Source organism: Ailuropoda melanoleuca, chromosome 3 (assembly GCF_002007445.2).
Source record: "Ailuropoda melanoleuca isolate Jingjing chromosome 3, ASM200744v2, whole genome shotgun sequence".
Classification (NCBI taxonomy): domain Eukaryota; kingdom Metazoa; phylum Chordata; class Mammalia; order Carnivora; family Ursidae; genus Ailuropoda; species Ailuropoda melanoleuca.
The window spans coordinates 146970010-146985157 of record NC_048220.1 but is presented as its reverse complement, the minus strand read 5'-3'; the positions used below and the strand labels follow the sequence as shown (position 1 = coordinate 146985157).

Genomic DNA, 15148 nt, shown 5'->3' with positions numbered 1-15148 from the left:
CCCGCCTCTCTGCCTGTCGGCCCATCGGTGCCAGCGCCCAGGTAGCACGGGGACGCCTGTCTCCCAGGACCTTTGGAACCACATCCGGGCGCCACCGTGCCTGCTGGCTGCTCTCCCTCCGCTGCCCTTCCCTGCTTCCTCACCTTTACTCGCGAGAGGAAGTAGCCAGCTCTAAAAAGAAAGCCATGAACTCCCCAGGGGGCTGCTTGAGGACGTGCTCATCCCTGGAAAGAACAGGGGGCCAAGGTCCCGCCGCCACCCTGGGCTGGGGGTGCTGGGTGGGCAGGACCCACAACGTGGGGACACGCAGGGCTCCCTTTGGGGGGTGGGGTGACTGTGTGCCCCCCATCCTCCCACCCCCCACCGCCGCCTCTGCCCACTGGGATTCCCCTGGCATGTTGGCCCAGAGGAGCTCATGTGAGGGAGGGGTGCCAGGAGCACAGGCAGCCGCAGAGGCTTCCTGGAGGAGGGGCTATCTAAGTGGGGTTTCCGAGGATGAATAGGAGTTTCCTGCTGGAGATGGAGGGGCAGGGAGACTGGTGTGTGAGAGTGACATCACGAGGAAAGGTGATGGGATTGAAGGACATTTGCAATCCTGGTCCCAAAATGGACTGGTTTTCTTGGTAGTTTTGGTCAAAGGTTTTCAAATCAAGCCCCTTAGAGACATTAGAGAGGCAAGGCTTCTCTTATGTTAACTTGACCCTCACTGACACGGTGACCCAGTGAGCACCCCACACCCAGGGGGATCGGCTGGTGGGTCTTCCTGTCCTGGTGTCCGTCCTTGCTGTTTGTTTTTTTGTCATTGTCATGCCCACACCCCTTTCGTTTCTGGAACTCAGACCTCAGGCTCTGATGCAGCCCCAGCATCCAAAGGAGCCCGGCCCTGGAGCCCTGCGTGGGGAGAGAGGCCACTCAGGCGGTGCCCCATGCAGACCGAGGATGGCCCATGGCAGGAGGCCTGTCCTTCCCAACACGAGGACCCCACAGACGGAAGGAAGGGAAGATATGGGGAGAGGAGGAGAGAGGGGGCTTTGGCTCTGTCGCGTCCACACACACACACATGCAGGCATGCACAGACACGCGCACACGTATGGACACATGCTCACCCACACATAATTACACACCCACGAACGCATGCACAGACACATACCCACACACACACACACACTCCCACCCATGCACGTGCACACGGGGACACTCACGCACTCAGATGAGCACGTGGACACCCAGTGCCCCCGTCTGCCTCCCCCGAGGACCTCTAGATCAGGCTTTGAGCCCTGCCCTGAAGAGACCAGCACACGGAGGTGGTGGCCGCCCGTGGAGGAGTGGGGGTGGGAGGAATGGGGTGGAGGTGAAGGATTTGACAGATTTGGTCAGAAGGACAAACAGAAGGAACCAGTTGGGAAACGAGCAGGAGGGACAGTGCAGCTCTGGGCCAGGGGCTGGAGAATGTGGGGAGAAAGGACACGGGGGCAGGGGATGGGGTGCAGACTGGGCTGGGGCCGCACCAAATGCTGCTGCCGCTGGGCTCCCCGTGTGGCTGTCGTGGGGCAGGACCCCGGGCCGGGCAGAAGGGCGGCTACCGCCACTCAGCAGGCTCACCGCTAGGCCTCCGGTCAGCAGGGACTGAGAGGCATCCCAGCAAGATAACATCCCAGGTCAGTGGGCTTGGCCCACAGGGGTCCAGGGAGCCCAGCGCCCACGGCTGCCACACTGGGACCCGAATCCACTCGTCGGTCCTGAGGCAGTGAGTGTCTGGTCTCAGCCGCAGAGCCGCGTCCTGGGCCCGTGTTCACAGGCTGTGCGGACCTCGGCTGCGCCCATCTCTGCTAAGTCTCGCTCGGCGCCGTCCTGCACTGTGGCTGCTCCTCGGTTTCCTGGCGGCCGGTGCCCAGGGACAGAGCAGCCCAGAGACCAGCCTGGTTGCCTTTACAATTTCCCTTCTCGACTGCTCTCCTGCACCGAAGCCAGGAGGGCTTGTGAGACGCTGGGGGTCCTCGTGACCCCGCATTGGTGGAAGCCTGGCTCCCGCGGCCACGGGGGCCGTCCCTGCACCCTGTCCTGGGCTCGTGCATATCCAGGCCAGCCTCCCAAGCCTCAGATTGACCCTCCCCGGTGCGCGACCTCCGGGTCGGCCTCTGAACCCTGGGCGCCCAGGACCTGTCCCCTCCGACCGTTCCCCACCCGAGTGGAGGCTGTCCTGCCTCCTGGCACTCTGCCCAGTACTAGGACCTCTCTGCTGATTCCCAGGAGCTGCTGTGTGTGGCGGTGCGAGGGGCTCCATGCGAACCGGCGCCTGTGGCCGTCAGGGTGCCAGCCTTGTGGGTGGTGAGGTCCTGAGGTCCCAGGCCTGTGTCTGTGCGAGGTCGTGCAGGTGCTTTCGACGAACACCTGTGTCCCCACAGGGGGCCCCTCCCGCGTGCTGTCCCCTGCCCTCATTGCTGCCTTCTCCCCCCCCAGGGGCGTTTATGATTCCGTTCCTCATCCTGCTGGTCCTGGAGGGCATCCCCCTGCTGCACCTGGAGTTCGCCATCGGGCAGAGGCTGCGGAAGGGGAGCGTGGGCGTCTGGAGCTCCATCCACCCGGCCCTGAAGGGCGTAGGTGCGAGTCCGGGGCCCTGCCGGGACTTCTCTGCTCTCTCCCCCTGATTTCAGGGAGAGGAGGGGCCCAGGCCTCCGCCCCCCAGGCCTGTGCAAACCCTTCCTTAGGATTGCAGGGGACGGGGGGCCACAGGACCAGGCCCCGTCACTCCAGGCTGCCAGGGACCAGCAGGGCAGCAGAGGCCCTCTGAGTCCCAGGCACCCAGGACATCGGAGGGCATAGACACACAGGGAGAGTAGAGCCCCTACTCCCTGCCCAGATGAGGGCTCAGCAGCGGCCAGACTGACCGGGAGGGGCCCGGACGCCTCCCCACAGCACTGCCCCACCCCTGAGCAGTGACGGTCTGGCCCCCAGGCGTTGCGTCCATGCTCGTGTCCTTCACGGTGGGCCTGTACTACAACACCATCATCGCCTGGGTCACGTGGTACTTCTTCAACTCCTTCCAGGACCCCCTGCCCTGGAGCGCGTGCCCGCTCAACGCCAACCAGACAGGTGAGGCCCGGGCGGGGCGGGCCGTGGGCACCAGGGAACCTCCCCGGCCGGCCGTGCGGAAAGCCGCGCCTTTGACCATGCGGGCTGACGGTCCACAAAGAGCCGACTTCTGATTGTCCAAATTGCAGAGGGGTACAGCTCGGGTGTGGCAAAAACCCGCACATTTAAGACAACAGGGCATTTAAAAAAGTCACACTGCAGGAGAAAGCCCTTACAAATTCTGGCTTCCCTCTTGGGAGGGGTGGCGGTGGCCCAGGTGTTATGGAGGAAAGGGGGGACCTGCCCACCCCCCACCTGGCCTCGCGGTGCAGGTAGCAGACTCGGGGTTCCAGGTTGCCAGCAGGGTGTGGGGGGCTTCCCAGAGAGCTGCTCCCCGACATTCCCGGGACAGTGTTTTGTCCCCATTGGCCTTTCCCACCCAGTCCCCAGAGCCTCTGCCTGCAGAGAGCTCCCGCCCCTCACCATCTGCTCCTTCCTGGAGCCCCCTGGGCTGGCGGGGGGAGAAGCAGGCCCTGGGCTGTGGCCCATGGGGCACGGGGATGAGTGCTAGGCTGGGCCGCTGGGCACCCACCCCCATCAGGAAGTGAACGGCCTGTGCTGGGAGCATGGGTCCAACAAGCAGACAGTGGCTAGTGCGGTTTGCTGCACGGATCCCTCCAGACGTGCTGGGGTTGGGATTGGCAGGATGGGCCCCTCAGGGTCAGGAAAGGACAGGGCCCACCCCCATGGCCTCCCTTGCTTCCTTCAGGGACCATTCAGGGCACGGTCCCCGTCTCTGGGGATGAAGTGGGGGCCTTCTAGGACTAGACTGCTTCCCCCTTTGCAGGGTGTCAGTCTGGCCTGGAAGGGCACCCAGGACCCTGGGACCCACAAGGATGAGAACGTGTGAGGTTGGACACCGTTGCCCGTGATGGGCCCCAGCCAGGGAAACTCAGAGACCCGTGACTGGTGCATGGCAGAGCGCCTTGCCCACGGCAGACGCCCAGCTGAGCCTGTGGGTCTCTTGTGTGCCTGCGGCAGGGGCAGGAGGGAGAAGGCAGCAGAGGCCTGGGGTGCACACCCGACCTGTGTGCACACATGTGTGCACACAGGTCTGCATGTGTGTGCACATGTGTGTTTGCATGAACGTGGACCGTGTGTGGGCATGCTCAGTGCATGCGTGTGTGGGTGTGTGTGCACGTGTGCAGGGGAGCATAAGCGTGGTCGTGTGTACGACATCCCTGTCGTCACCGTCTCAAAGCACAGTTTTGGCCCGGGGCCTTGGTCCCCCCCCCCCCCGCCACAGCTCGCACTCTGACGCGCCCTGATGTGTGCAAACGCCCGCCCCCAGGCTACGTGGAAGAGTGTGCCCGCAGCTCCTCCGTGGACTATTTCTGGTACCGGGAGACCCTCAACATCTCCACCTCCATCAGCGAGTCCGGCTCCATTCAGTGGTGGATCTTGCTCTGCCTGACCTGCGCCTGGAGCATCCTCTACGTGTGCACCATACGCGGCATCGAGACCACCGGGAAGGTGCTCGAGGGGTGGGGGTGCCCGAGCCGCCACACCCACAGCCCGCCGTCAGGGGCATGGCCCCACGCGCCCGCTCTCCGGGAGGGGGCCTCTGCTGCTCACACGCTCTCAAACACACGCTCAAAAAGCTGTGGGCAAGTGGCCCACGGGATCTCTAATAGCCACAGTTACAGACACAAGGGTGGGCGCGCGGAGGGCGGGGCTGTGTCCCTGCCCGGAGCCTGGGGCTCCCGGAAGGCCGGGGCAGAGGTCCTATGCTGTCGCCCCTTCTCCTCAAGAGCGCGGGGCTCCCTGTCCGCCGGACACCGCCTGCCGCTTTATCCCACACCCTCCCTGTCTGCAGGCCGTGTACATCACCTCAACCCTTCCCTACGTCGTCCTAACCATCTTCCTCATCCGCGGCTTGACGCTGAAGGGAGCCACCAAAGGGATCGTGTTCCTCTTCACACCCAACGTGAGTCTCCCAAGGTCGGCCTGGGCCCCGATGGCACAGGGGAGGCCAGGCTGGGGAATGGCCCTCCCTGGGCCCCTCGTGGCGTGCATGCAGGGCCCGTCCGCTCGACAGTGGCCGTGTGGACTGAGGGCAGCCACTAGCGGGCCGGGCACCAGCTGCCACCTCCAGGGGCCGTGTGTCCCAGCCCCCCGGTGCTTTCCAGCGCAGCTGAGGGGCTCTGTCTGGCTGCAGGTCACGGAGCTGGCCAACCCGGTCACCTGGCTGGATGCAGGGGCTCAGGTTTTCTACTCTTTCTCACTGGCCTTTGGGGGCCTCATCTCCTTCTCCAGCTACAACTCTGTGCAGTGAGTGTGGGGGCCTCTGCCACGCCTGCCCTGCACCTCGGCCTCCTTACCACGAGGGTGGGTGAACCAAGGAGGGGGTGCAGGTAACCCCGCTGACCCGCAGCCCCGGGGAGCCAAGAGCTGGGCTGTTGCTTTGGGAGGGCTTTCACGAGGGAGGCACCCCCAGGAAGACCCATTTATGCCTGGCCTCCCCTGGGCGCCTCTGTCCCAGCAATAGCGAGCCTTGGTGTTCATGCCCCCACTCCCCATCACGCCTTGGCACCCAGGACCCCGGGAGAGCTGGCCCCTGCCGCCCACCCCAGACTGACACCCACATGGATGGGGCCCAAACTACAAGGGCCCCCAGGGCCTCCAAGGACACAGCTGGCATCACTTCATTTCTACAAGCATTAATGGGGGACCTCCTGTGCACCACCTGGTGCACCAGGACCGCCCTGCTGGGACCATGGTCCAGCCAAAAGACACACAAGCCGTGGGAGCAGACACGGAGGGCGTGGGGCCAGATTGGGCTCGCCTGCCGGCCATGGTTTCAGGTGGGACAGGAGGCAGCGGGGGATGGACCTTCCCACATGGGGCCCTTCGCCTGCTCAGCGCACACCAGCTCCTGGTGCAGCCGCATCTCCCGGTTGTGCCGGCACTGGACCCAGAGCGCGCCCTCGCCCCGAGTGAGCCCTGCGCCGTGCGCCCTCGCCCCCACCCCTGCCACCCGCCTGCTGAGTCTCTGCGCACCCTCTGCGTCTGGCTTCCACCCCTGAGCATGACGTCTTCAGCGTCCACCCCGCCGCGGCCTGTGTCGGGCATCCTGCCTTTCATGGCCTAGCAATGCCTGTGCGTGGACGGGCCGCGCTGTTTGCCCTCCCTCCCCATGATAGCCATGCGAGCTGTTTCCACTTTCTGGCGATTGTGAGCATTTGTGTCCGTGCTTCGGTGGCCGCGGGTGTACCCAGCGGCAGGGCCGCTCGGGGTTAAGGATTTAAGGGGATGTTTTCTACAGAGGCCACCCCCTCTCACGTCCCCCCAGCCGTGCAGCCGCGCCGGATCCCTGCTCACCCTTGCCAACACTTGTCATCTGCCTTTGACGCCGGCCAACGGAAGCATCTGGAAGGAGGATGTTGGCCTTGGCGCGTGCGGGTGGGGAGGTCAGGGGCGGTGTTCTGGATGTGCCCAGCTGCGGGGGCTCGAAGCCTCACGACCTGGGAAGCAGGGGTTGGACACGGGGTCTCCAGGGCCAGGAGACCCGGGGGCCTGGGGAAGTGGTGGGAAGGGCAGCGTGGGGTGGGCTGCATCCCCCGTGGCTGTCGGTGCCCGCCTTGCTGGGCCAGTGGCTTGGCCTCAGGAGCCCCGTGCCCGCCCTCGCTGGGTGCTGACGCGGGCCAGGTGGGTGTCGCCGGCCCGCCGTGACCAGACGCCACTCTCCTGGCAGCAACAACTGTGAGATGGACTCGGTGATCGTGTCGGTCATCAACGGCTTCACGTCCGTGTACGCAGCCACCGTGGTCTACTCCATCATCGGCTTCCGTGCCACCGAGCGCTTCGATGACTGTTTCAGCACGTAGGTGGCCCGCCTGTCCCGGGAGCCTGCACATGGCCTCCGGGGAGCCCACCAGGCCTGCTGCAGCCCCATTGTCTTCCCAGGAACATCCTGACTCTCGTGAATGGATTCGACCTGCCCGAGGGCAACGTGACACAGGAGAACTTCGAGGAGATGAAGCTTTGGTGCAAAGACACCGACCCCGAGGCCTTCGCAAAGCTGCACTTCCAGACGTGCGACATGAACACCTTCCTCTCGGAGGTCGGCCCTCTGGGTGGTGTTCCCGTGACTGCGGAGCTGGGTGGGGGTGAAGGACACCCGTGGGTGGGCGCCGAGCTTCTCCCACGAGCCGAGTTCTGACGGGCCGGGTCCCAGGGCCTCAGAGCCTCCACCCCAGGCCTGGTGCGGGGGCCCGGACCCAGGGCCGCAGTGGGCCTGGCGCCCTACTGTGCCTCGTGTCAAACCCGCGGATATCCCCACGCGCACGAGTACTAGAGTTCCTGCTACAAACATGCCAGAGCCATCATCACCGAGCTCCCGACCTCGCTTCGCTTGCCGGCACCTTTTACTTTGGGCCGGCTGACATTTCTCAGCTATCACAGCGCCGAGGACATGTAGCTGCAGACCGTCCTCTGAGGCACGAACGTTTCTGAACGCCAACTTTAATGAGGAGTGATCTTTCCATGCTGTTATGGTTTATGGGCCAACATTTACTAATTTTAATTTTGCAATTTTCTTATTTGGAGCCATGCAATATTTGGGGACATGTCACACATTTTCGGGCCTAGCACTGTGTCCCAGTGGCCAGTGGGGATAGGCCCCGAAGGAGTGAGGTGTGCAGAGAGCAAGCTCAGCCAGCAGAGCAGAGGGCCGACCAGAGGGTCCCCTCACCCGGGGACAGGGGTTGATGCCCTGCAGGGAATGCTGAGCCCGGGACCCCTAACGTAGCCCCTCGGCCCCAGTGGAAAACCCGGGAGGGAGGGGCCGCAGCAGGGGTCTCGCGGATCCGTGTGGGGCCAGACGCAGGACCACAGGCTCAGCCAGGACCCTGTGCGGAGCCCGGGTGCTTCTGCACGGCCAACCGTTGGAGCACACGCCCTGCCCGCGGCCACTCTTGCCCAGCCCGCTGGCCGCAGGTCCAGCGCATCCACTCAGGGCACTCGCTCAGGCCTCGTGGAGGTCACCCCACGCCCCGAGCCCAGCTGTGCGCTGCGCGTCTCAGGAAGCATCAGTGAGCGGACGGTGTCCGTGTCTGTCACGGGTCTGTCTGGGCAGTTCGGGGCCCTGACTGCGGCTGAACCATGCAAGCCACTTCCTGGTCCTCAAGCTGGTGCAGCGTTTAGAAAATACAATTGGGCCTAAAAGACAAGTTCTGGTTATTTCCCCCAAATGGCTCAGATCAGCCCTGTGCTTGCGCGGTGGGGGCTCAGCGGGTGGGAGGGAAGGAGAGGGCCCTCGGGGAGCGTGCGCCCCCGTGACGCCCCTGCCCCCAACCCCGCAGGGCGTGGAGGGCACCGGGCTGGCCTTCATCGTGTTCACGGAGGCCATCACCAAGATGCCCGCGTCCCCGCTGTGGTCCGTACTGTTCTTCATCATGCTTTTCTGCCTGGGCCTGTCGTCCATGTTCGGGAACATGGAGGGCGTGGTCGTGCCCCTGCAGGACCTCAAGATCATCCCAAAAAAGTGGCCCAAAGAGCTGCTCACAGGTACGTGGGGCCGGGGCCGCGAGGACAGCCCCGGGGTGCGGCCACAGTGCAGGTGCAGGGCCTCGGGCTGCAGCGGCGGTGTCCTCTGCCCACAGGCCTCATCTGCCTGGGGACGTACCTGCTGGCGTTCATCTTCACGCTGAACTCCGGCCAGTACTGGCTCTCCTTGCTGGACAGCTATGCCGGCTCCATCCCGCTGCTCATCGTCGCCTTCTGCGAGATGTTCGCGGTCGTCTACGTGTACGGCGTGGACAGGTAGGGGGGAAGCCGTGGCGGCAGGGGCCTCCCAACAAGGGTAAGCAGGGCTGCATTCAGGGCAGGGCGGGACAGGCGCGCCGTGACCCGGGGCCGGGCGTGCACTGGGCCTGGAGCCTGTGTGGCCGAGGGCAGAGGAGATGGGCCACGGACAGACGCCGGCCAGAGCAATCCGAACAGAGCTCCCTCCAGCTTCCAGAAGCTTCCAGACCCAGCAGACATTCACGGGCTGTGCAGTCTCAGGGGTAGGAGGAGAGCCAACAGCCACCACGAAGGAAAATACAGACCCTTCTGGTCTGACCACGGGGTTTACAAAATTCATAACTGATCTTTCGTAAGCCAAGTCAAAGACGAGGAGGTGAAGCTCTGTCACGTCCCACACGGGCGGCTGGAGATGCGAGGACAGACAGACCGGGAGGGACAGAGCAGCCCCAGGGGCTGGGGTGCGGGCAGCAGGTGTGAGGGCCGGGCGTGGACAGGGCAGGGGCTCNCAGCCCCAGGGGCTGGGGTGCGGGCAGCAGGTGTGAGGGCCGGGCGTGGACAGGGCAAGGGCTCCCACGGCAGGGCTTAAGGCTGCCAGCCCACGGGAAGGGAGCTCTGTGGTGAGGAGCTCCAGAACTTTCTACGGGGAGAGAGGGACCCCAGCCAGAGAAAGGTGGGCGAGCGCACCCCGTCTGTGGTCTGCTTGGCCCGACACTGAGGGCATCAGAGCAGGGCACCCGGGCTCTCGCTGGGAGATGGGCTCCCCAGACCATAAAATGCGCACAAGCCCTTGGAGGGGCTTGAGATGCCTCCTCCGTACCCTCAAGAGCTGGCCTGCGTGAGTGCAGACACCCATCCCCCAGCACGAACCCGCCCGGGGCACACCAGGGAGCACGTGCTGGCCGCTGCTGCCCCACCTGCAGAGGCCTGGGACTGTCCGCATGGGGGCACGGCCATCTGTGACCACCCGAGGACAGTCGGAAGGCAGACGCTGGTGGCGGTACCATGCAACGCGCTGCAGTGAGGACGCGTCCCGTGCACAGAAGACCCCCCCCCCCGGGTCCGGCCTGGGGACGAGGCCTGGACACTGTGCAGTGTCCCCTGGATTCTCTGTGGCCCAGGACAGCATGTGGCCACGTTCTGCGTTTTCCACGACGACGTCTATAGACAACGGACTCTGCCCGGCCCGTATNGGGTCCCAGGGCCTCAGAGCCTCCACCCCAGGCCTGGTGCGGGGGCCCGGACCCAGGGCCGCAGTGGGCCTGGCGCCCTACTGTGCCTCGTGTCAAACCCGCGGATATCCCCACGCGCACGAGTACTAGAGTTCCTGCTACAAACATGCCAGAGCCATCATCACCGAGCTCCCGACCTCGCTTCGCTTGCCGGCACCTTTTACTTTGGGCCGGCTGACATTTCTCAGCTATCACAGCGCCGAGGACATGTAGCTGCAGACCGTCCTCTGAGGCACGAACGTTTCTGAACGCCAACTTTAATGAGGAGTGATCTTTCCATGCTGTTATGGTTTATGGGCCAACATTTACTAATTTTAATTTTGCAATTTTCTTATTTGGAGCCATGCAATATTTGGGGACATGTCACACATTTTCGGGCCTAGCACTGTGTCCCAGTGGCCAGTGGGGATAGGCCCCGAAGGAGTGAGGTGTGCAGAGAGCAAGCTCAGCCAGCAGAGCAGAGGGCCGACCAGAGGGTCCCCTCACCCGGGGACAGGGGTTGATGCCCTGCAGGGAATGCTGAGCCCGGGACCCCTAACGTAGCCCCTCGGCCCCAGTGGAAAACCCGGGAGGGAGGGGCCGCAGCAGGGGTCTCGCGGATCCGTGTGGGGCCAGACGCAGGACCACAGGCTCAGCCAGGACCCTGTGCGGAGCCCGGGTGCTTCTGCACGGCCAACCGTTGGAGCACACGCCCTGCCCGCGGCCACTCTTGCCCAGCCCGCTGGCCGCAGGTCCAGCGCATCCACTCAGGGCACTCGCTCAGGCCTCGTGGAGGTCACCCCACGCCCCGAGCCCAGCTGTGCGCTGCGCGTCTCAGGAAGCATCAGTGAGCGGACGGTGTCCGTGTCTGTCACGGGTCTGTCTGGGCAGTTCGGGGCCCTGACTGCGGCTGAACCATGCAAGCCACTTCCTGGTCCTCAAGCTGGTGCAGCGTTTAGAAAATACAATTGGGCCTAAAAGACAAGTTCTGGTTATTTCCCCCAAATGGCTCAGATCAGCCCTGTGCTTGCGCGGTGGGGGCTCAGCGGGTGGGAGGGAAGGAGAGGGCCCTCGGGGAGCGTGCGCCCCCGTGACGCCCCTGCCCCCAACCCCGCAGGGCGTGGAGGGCACCGGGCTGGCCTTCATCGTGTTCACGGAGGCCATCACCAAGATGCCCGCGTCCCCGCTGTGGTCCGTACTGTTCTTCATCATGCTTTTCTGCCTGGGCCTGTCGTCCATGTTCGGGAACATGGAGGGCGTGGTCGTGCCCCTGCAGGACCTCAAGATCATCCCAAAGAAGTGGCCCAAAGAGCTGCTCACAGGTACGTGGGGCCGGGGCCGCGAGGACAGCCCCGGGGTGCGGCCACAGTGCAGGTGCAGGGCCTCGGGCTGCAGCGGCGGTGTCCTCTGCCCACAGGCCTCATCTGCCTGGGGACGTACCTGCTGGCGTTCATCTTCACGCTGAACTCCGGCCAGTACTGGCTCTCCTTGCTGGACAGCTATGCCGGCTCCATCCCGCTGCTCATCGTCGCCTTCTGCGAGATGTTCGCGGTCGTCTACGTGTACGGCGTGGACAGGTAGGGGGGAAGCCGTGGCGGCAGGGGCCTCCCAACAAGGGTAAGCAGGGCTGCATTCAGGGCAGGGCGGGACAGGCGCGCCGTGACCCGGGGCCGGGCGTGCACTGGGCCTGGAGCCTGTGTGGCCGAGGGCAGAGGAGATGGGCCACGGACAGACGCCGGCCAGAGCAATCCGAACAGAGCTCCCTCCAGCTTCCAGAAGCTTCCAGACCCAGCAGACATTCACGGGCTGTGCAGTCTCAGGGGTAGGAGGAGAGCCAACAGCCACCACGAAGGAAAATACAGACCCTTCTGGTCTGACCACGGGGTTTACAAAATTCATAACTGATCTTTCGTAAGCCAAGTCAAAGACGAGGAGGTGAAGCTCTGTCACGTCCCACACGGGCGGCTGGAGATGCGAGGACAGACAGACCGGGAGGGACAGAGCAGCCCCAGGGGCTGGGGTGCGGGCAGCAGGTGTGAGGGCCGGGCGTGGACAGGGCAGGGGCTCCCACGGCAGGGCTTAAGGCTGCCAGCCCACGGGAAGGGAGCTCTGTGGTGAGGAGCTCCAGAACTTTCTACAGGGAGAGAGGGACCCCAGCCAGAGAAAGGTGGGCGAGCGCACCCCGTCTGTGGTCTGCTTGGCCCGACACTGAGGGCATCAGAGCAGGGCACCCGGGCTCTCGCTGGGAGATGGGCTCCCCAGACCATAAAATGCGCACAAGCCCTTGGAGGGGCTTGAGATGCCTCCTCCGTACCCTCAAGAGCTGGCCTGCGTGAGTGCAGACACCCATCCCCCAGCACGAACCCGCCCGGGGCACACCAGGGAGCACGTGCTGGCCGCTGCTGCCCCACCTGCAGAGGCCTGGGACTGTCCGCATGGGGGCACGGCCATCTGTGACCACCCGAGGACAGTCGGAAGGCAGACGCTGGTGGCGGTACCATGCAACGCGCTGCAGTGAGGACGCGTCCCGTGCACAGAAGACCCCCCCCCCCCGGGTCCGGCCTGGGGACGAGGCCTGGACACTGTGCAGTGTCCCCTGGATTCTCTGTGGCCCAGGACAGCATGTGGCCACGTTCTGCGTTTTCCACGACGACGTCTATAGACAACGGACTCTGCCCGGCCCGTATGGGCAGGAGACGGTGGGGCCGTCCAAGGTCAGGGCCGCTGGCCTGCCAGGGAGGCTGGGACAGGGCTGCCGGCTGGACTGCCCTCTAGCCCAGAAGCACGGCCCCCAGCTCCGCGTGAGTCCGTACAGCGAGTTTACAGGCTGGAGCGCTGGGCGGTGGCACCGCTGGGCGGCAGAGGGTCCCGCCGGCCTCCAGAGGTGTCTTCTGATGCAGGAACGGGGCTCTTCTGCAGGCAGTGGGTCTCTGGTCGGAGAAAGACCAGGCTGTGGCACCGCAGAGGGTGACGTCTGTCTGGGCTGGACGGGCTGGCCACCCTCTGCCTTGACGGACCACAGACCTGTCGACGCCCCCCGGTGACGGCCTCCTTCCCCCCTCTGGGTCCAGGTTCAACAGGGACATCGAGTTCATGATCGGCCACAAGCCCAACATCTTCTGGCAAGTCACGTGGAGAGTGGTCAGCCCACTGCTCATGCTGGCCATCTTCCTGTTCTTCCTCGTGGTCAAGGTCAACGAGGAGCTGGTGTACAGTGTCTGGAACCCTGCCTATGTGAGCCGGGGGCTGCTGGGGAGGGGCGGCGGGGGTCTTGCTCCCTGTGGGGGTGGGCAGCCTGGAGTGTCGCCCCACGGGAGGCCCTGCGGGCTGTACGTGCAGCTGCTCACCGCTCTTCTCTCCCCAGGAGGAGTTTCCCAAATCCGAGAAGGTCAAGTACCCCGGCTGGGTGTATGCCGTGGTCGTCGTCGTGGCTGGGGTGCCCTGCCTGGTCATCCCCGGCTTTGCCATCTACAAGCTCCTGAGGAACCGCTGCCAGAAGCCGGGGGACCGCCACGGGCTGGTCAGTGGGCTGTCCACGGCCTCCATCAACGGGGACCTGAAGTCCTGAGCGGCTCAGCCCAGCGTGTGCGGCTGTGGGCGCCGGGGGGATCCGGGCCACACATGTGAGAGTGTGTGCACGTGTGCATGTGTGGGTGTGTGTTGTGCAAGTATATGCACGTGTCTGTGTGTATATGTGTGAGAGTGTATGCGTGTGTGAATGTGTGTGTGTGCTGTATGATGTGCACACGTGTGAGCGGGCATGTGTGAGTGTGCATGTGTGAACACATGTGTGCGTGTGTGCGTGTGCACAAGCATATGGGTTGTGCACATGCATACATGTGTGACACTGTGAGCGTGTGGGGGTGTATGGAAGCACGCGTGTGATCACGTCCAAGCATGTGTGTCCACGTGCATGAGCACATGGTCGGCGTGTGTATACCTGTGCTGTGTGCATGGCTGTGGTATGTGTGAGTGTGTGTTGTATAAACGTGTTGGATGCGTGTGTGTTTGTGCACACACAGCCATGTGTCCACGTGTGTGTGTGCATGTCCACGTGCACACGCGCTTGCCCTTGTCACGGACATGGTGGGGCACGTGCTGCCACCCCGTTGCCGCCATGGCCTGGGTCCCGCCACGCCTGTGCATGCCGAGGGAGAGTCACAGCTGCAGCGTTGTGGGGAGGCCGTGCCTGCGGAGCTCGCCCCGTGGGAGACGGGAGCGTGATGCCCCCTCGGCCCCTCAGATCCAGTCTCATAGCCACCCACCCTTCGACCCTTGACCCAGGAGCTCACAGTAAGGTCGGGGCACTGGTGCCCTGTGATGAGGACTGCCCTCCTCGAGCCCCTGGGCTGTGAGCTCCGGAAGGCTCGGCGGAGTCCCTTTGAGCCCTGACTGCCCGTCCGCTGGCCTTGGCAGGATGCCGGCCTGATTAATCATTGCTTCTGGCTGCCGCGGAGAGGTGAGCAGTTAGACAAACTCAAGGCGGCTGAAATGAAGGCAAAACCACCCTTTGAGTTTTCTGAAGCGGCATATTCACTGCATGAGTGTGTAGCTAGGTGTTGCGAAAGACGGGTTAGCGGGTAACTCGGCCACAGCCGCCAAGGTCGAGGGCAGCCCGTGTGCCCCGAGCACGGCAGGGACAGGGAAGCCCATCCACTGGGCACCCCTCGGTGAAGGCTGGTGCTGGCTCTTCCCTGCCCGTCATGGGAAGGCTTGTTTTCTGGGATTCAACAGCCATCTCGGCCAAAGTCACTTGGCACATGGACTAGTTATTTTAATGAGCTCACCTCCACTCTCCATGGAAAAATCTGGAAGTTTACGTTAAACTGGACTTTCTGAGCATCCGCTGGGCCAGGGTGGGGACCTGGGTGGGACGGTGGGTCCCAGAGCCATGTCACCCCTACACGGATGCCCCGGGGCCCTATCCCCATCCCAATGCCTCCCGTCCCGCGGTAACACAGAGTTCAGCCCTGCAGCCCCGCCGGGAACCTCCTTCGAACACCGGCACGTCCAGCCCTCTTATGCTGCCAGTCACTTGGATGCCGTGACCTGCAGAACCC

General features: G+C 64.2%; 1 protein-coding gene across 1 annotated transcript in view; it reads left to right on the top strand.

The window, feature by feature from the left end:
- SLC6A19 (solute carrier family 6 member 19) overlaps positions 1-13656 on the top strand; it is a 21786-nt gene extending 8130 nt beyond the window's left edge. Inside the window, exons 2-12 of the mRNA XM_002918831.2 lie at positions 2461-2601; positions 2956-3093; positions 4424-4605; positions 4949-5059; positions 5291-5403; positions 6827-6955; positions 7039-7195; positions 8436-8640; positions 8736-8895; positions 13160-13322; positions 13453-13656. Coding sequence (XP_002918877.1) covers positions 2461-2601; positions 2956-3093; positions 4424-4605; positions 4949-5059; positions 5291-5403; positions 6827-6955; positions 7039-7195; positions 8436-8640; positions 8736-8895; positions 13160-13322; positions 13453-13656 — 1703 coding nt within the window. The remainder of the gene's footprint in view (positions 1-2460; positions 2602-2955; positions 3094-4423; positions 4606-4948; positions 5060-5290; positions 5404-6826; positions 6956-7038; positions 7196-8435; positions 8641-8735; positions 8896-13159; positions 13323-13452) is intronic.
- The last annotated feature ends 1492 nt before the right edge of the window (positions 13657-15148 follow it).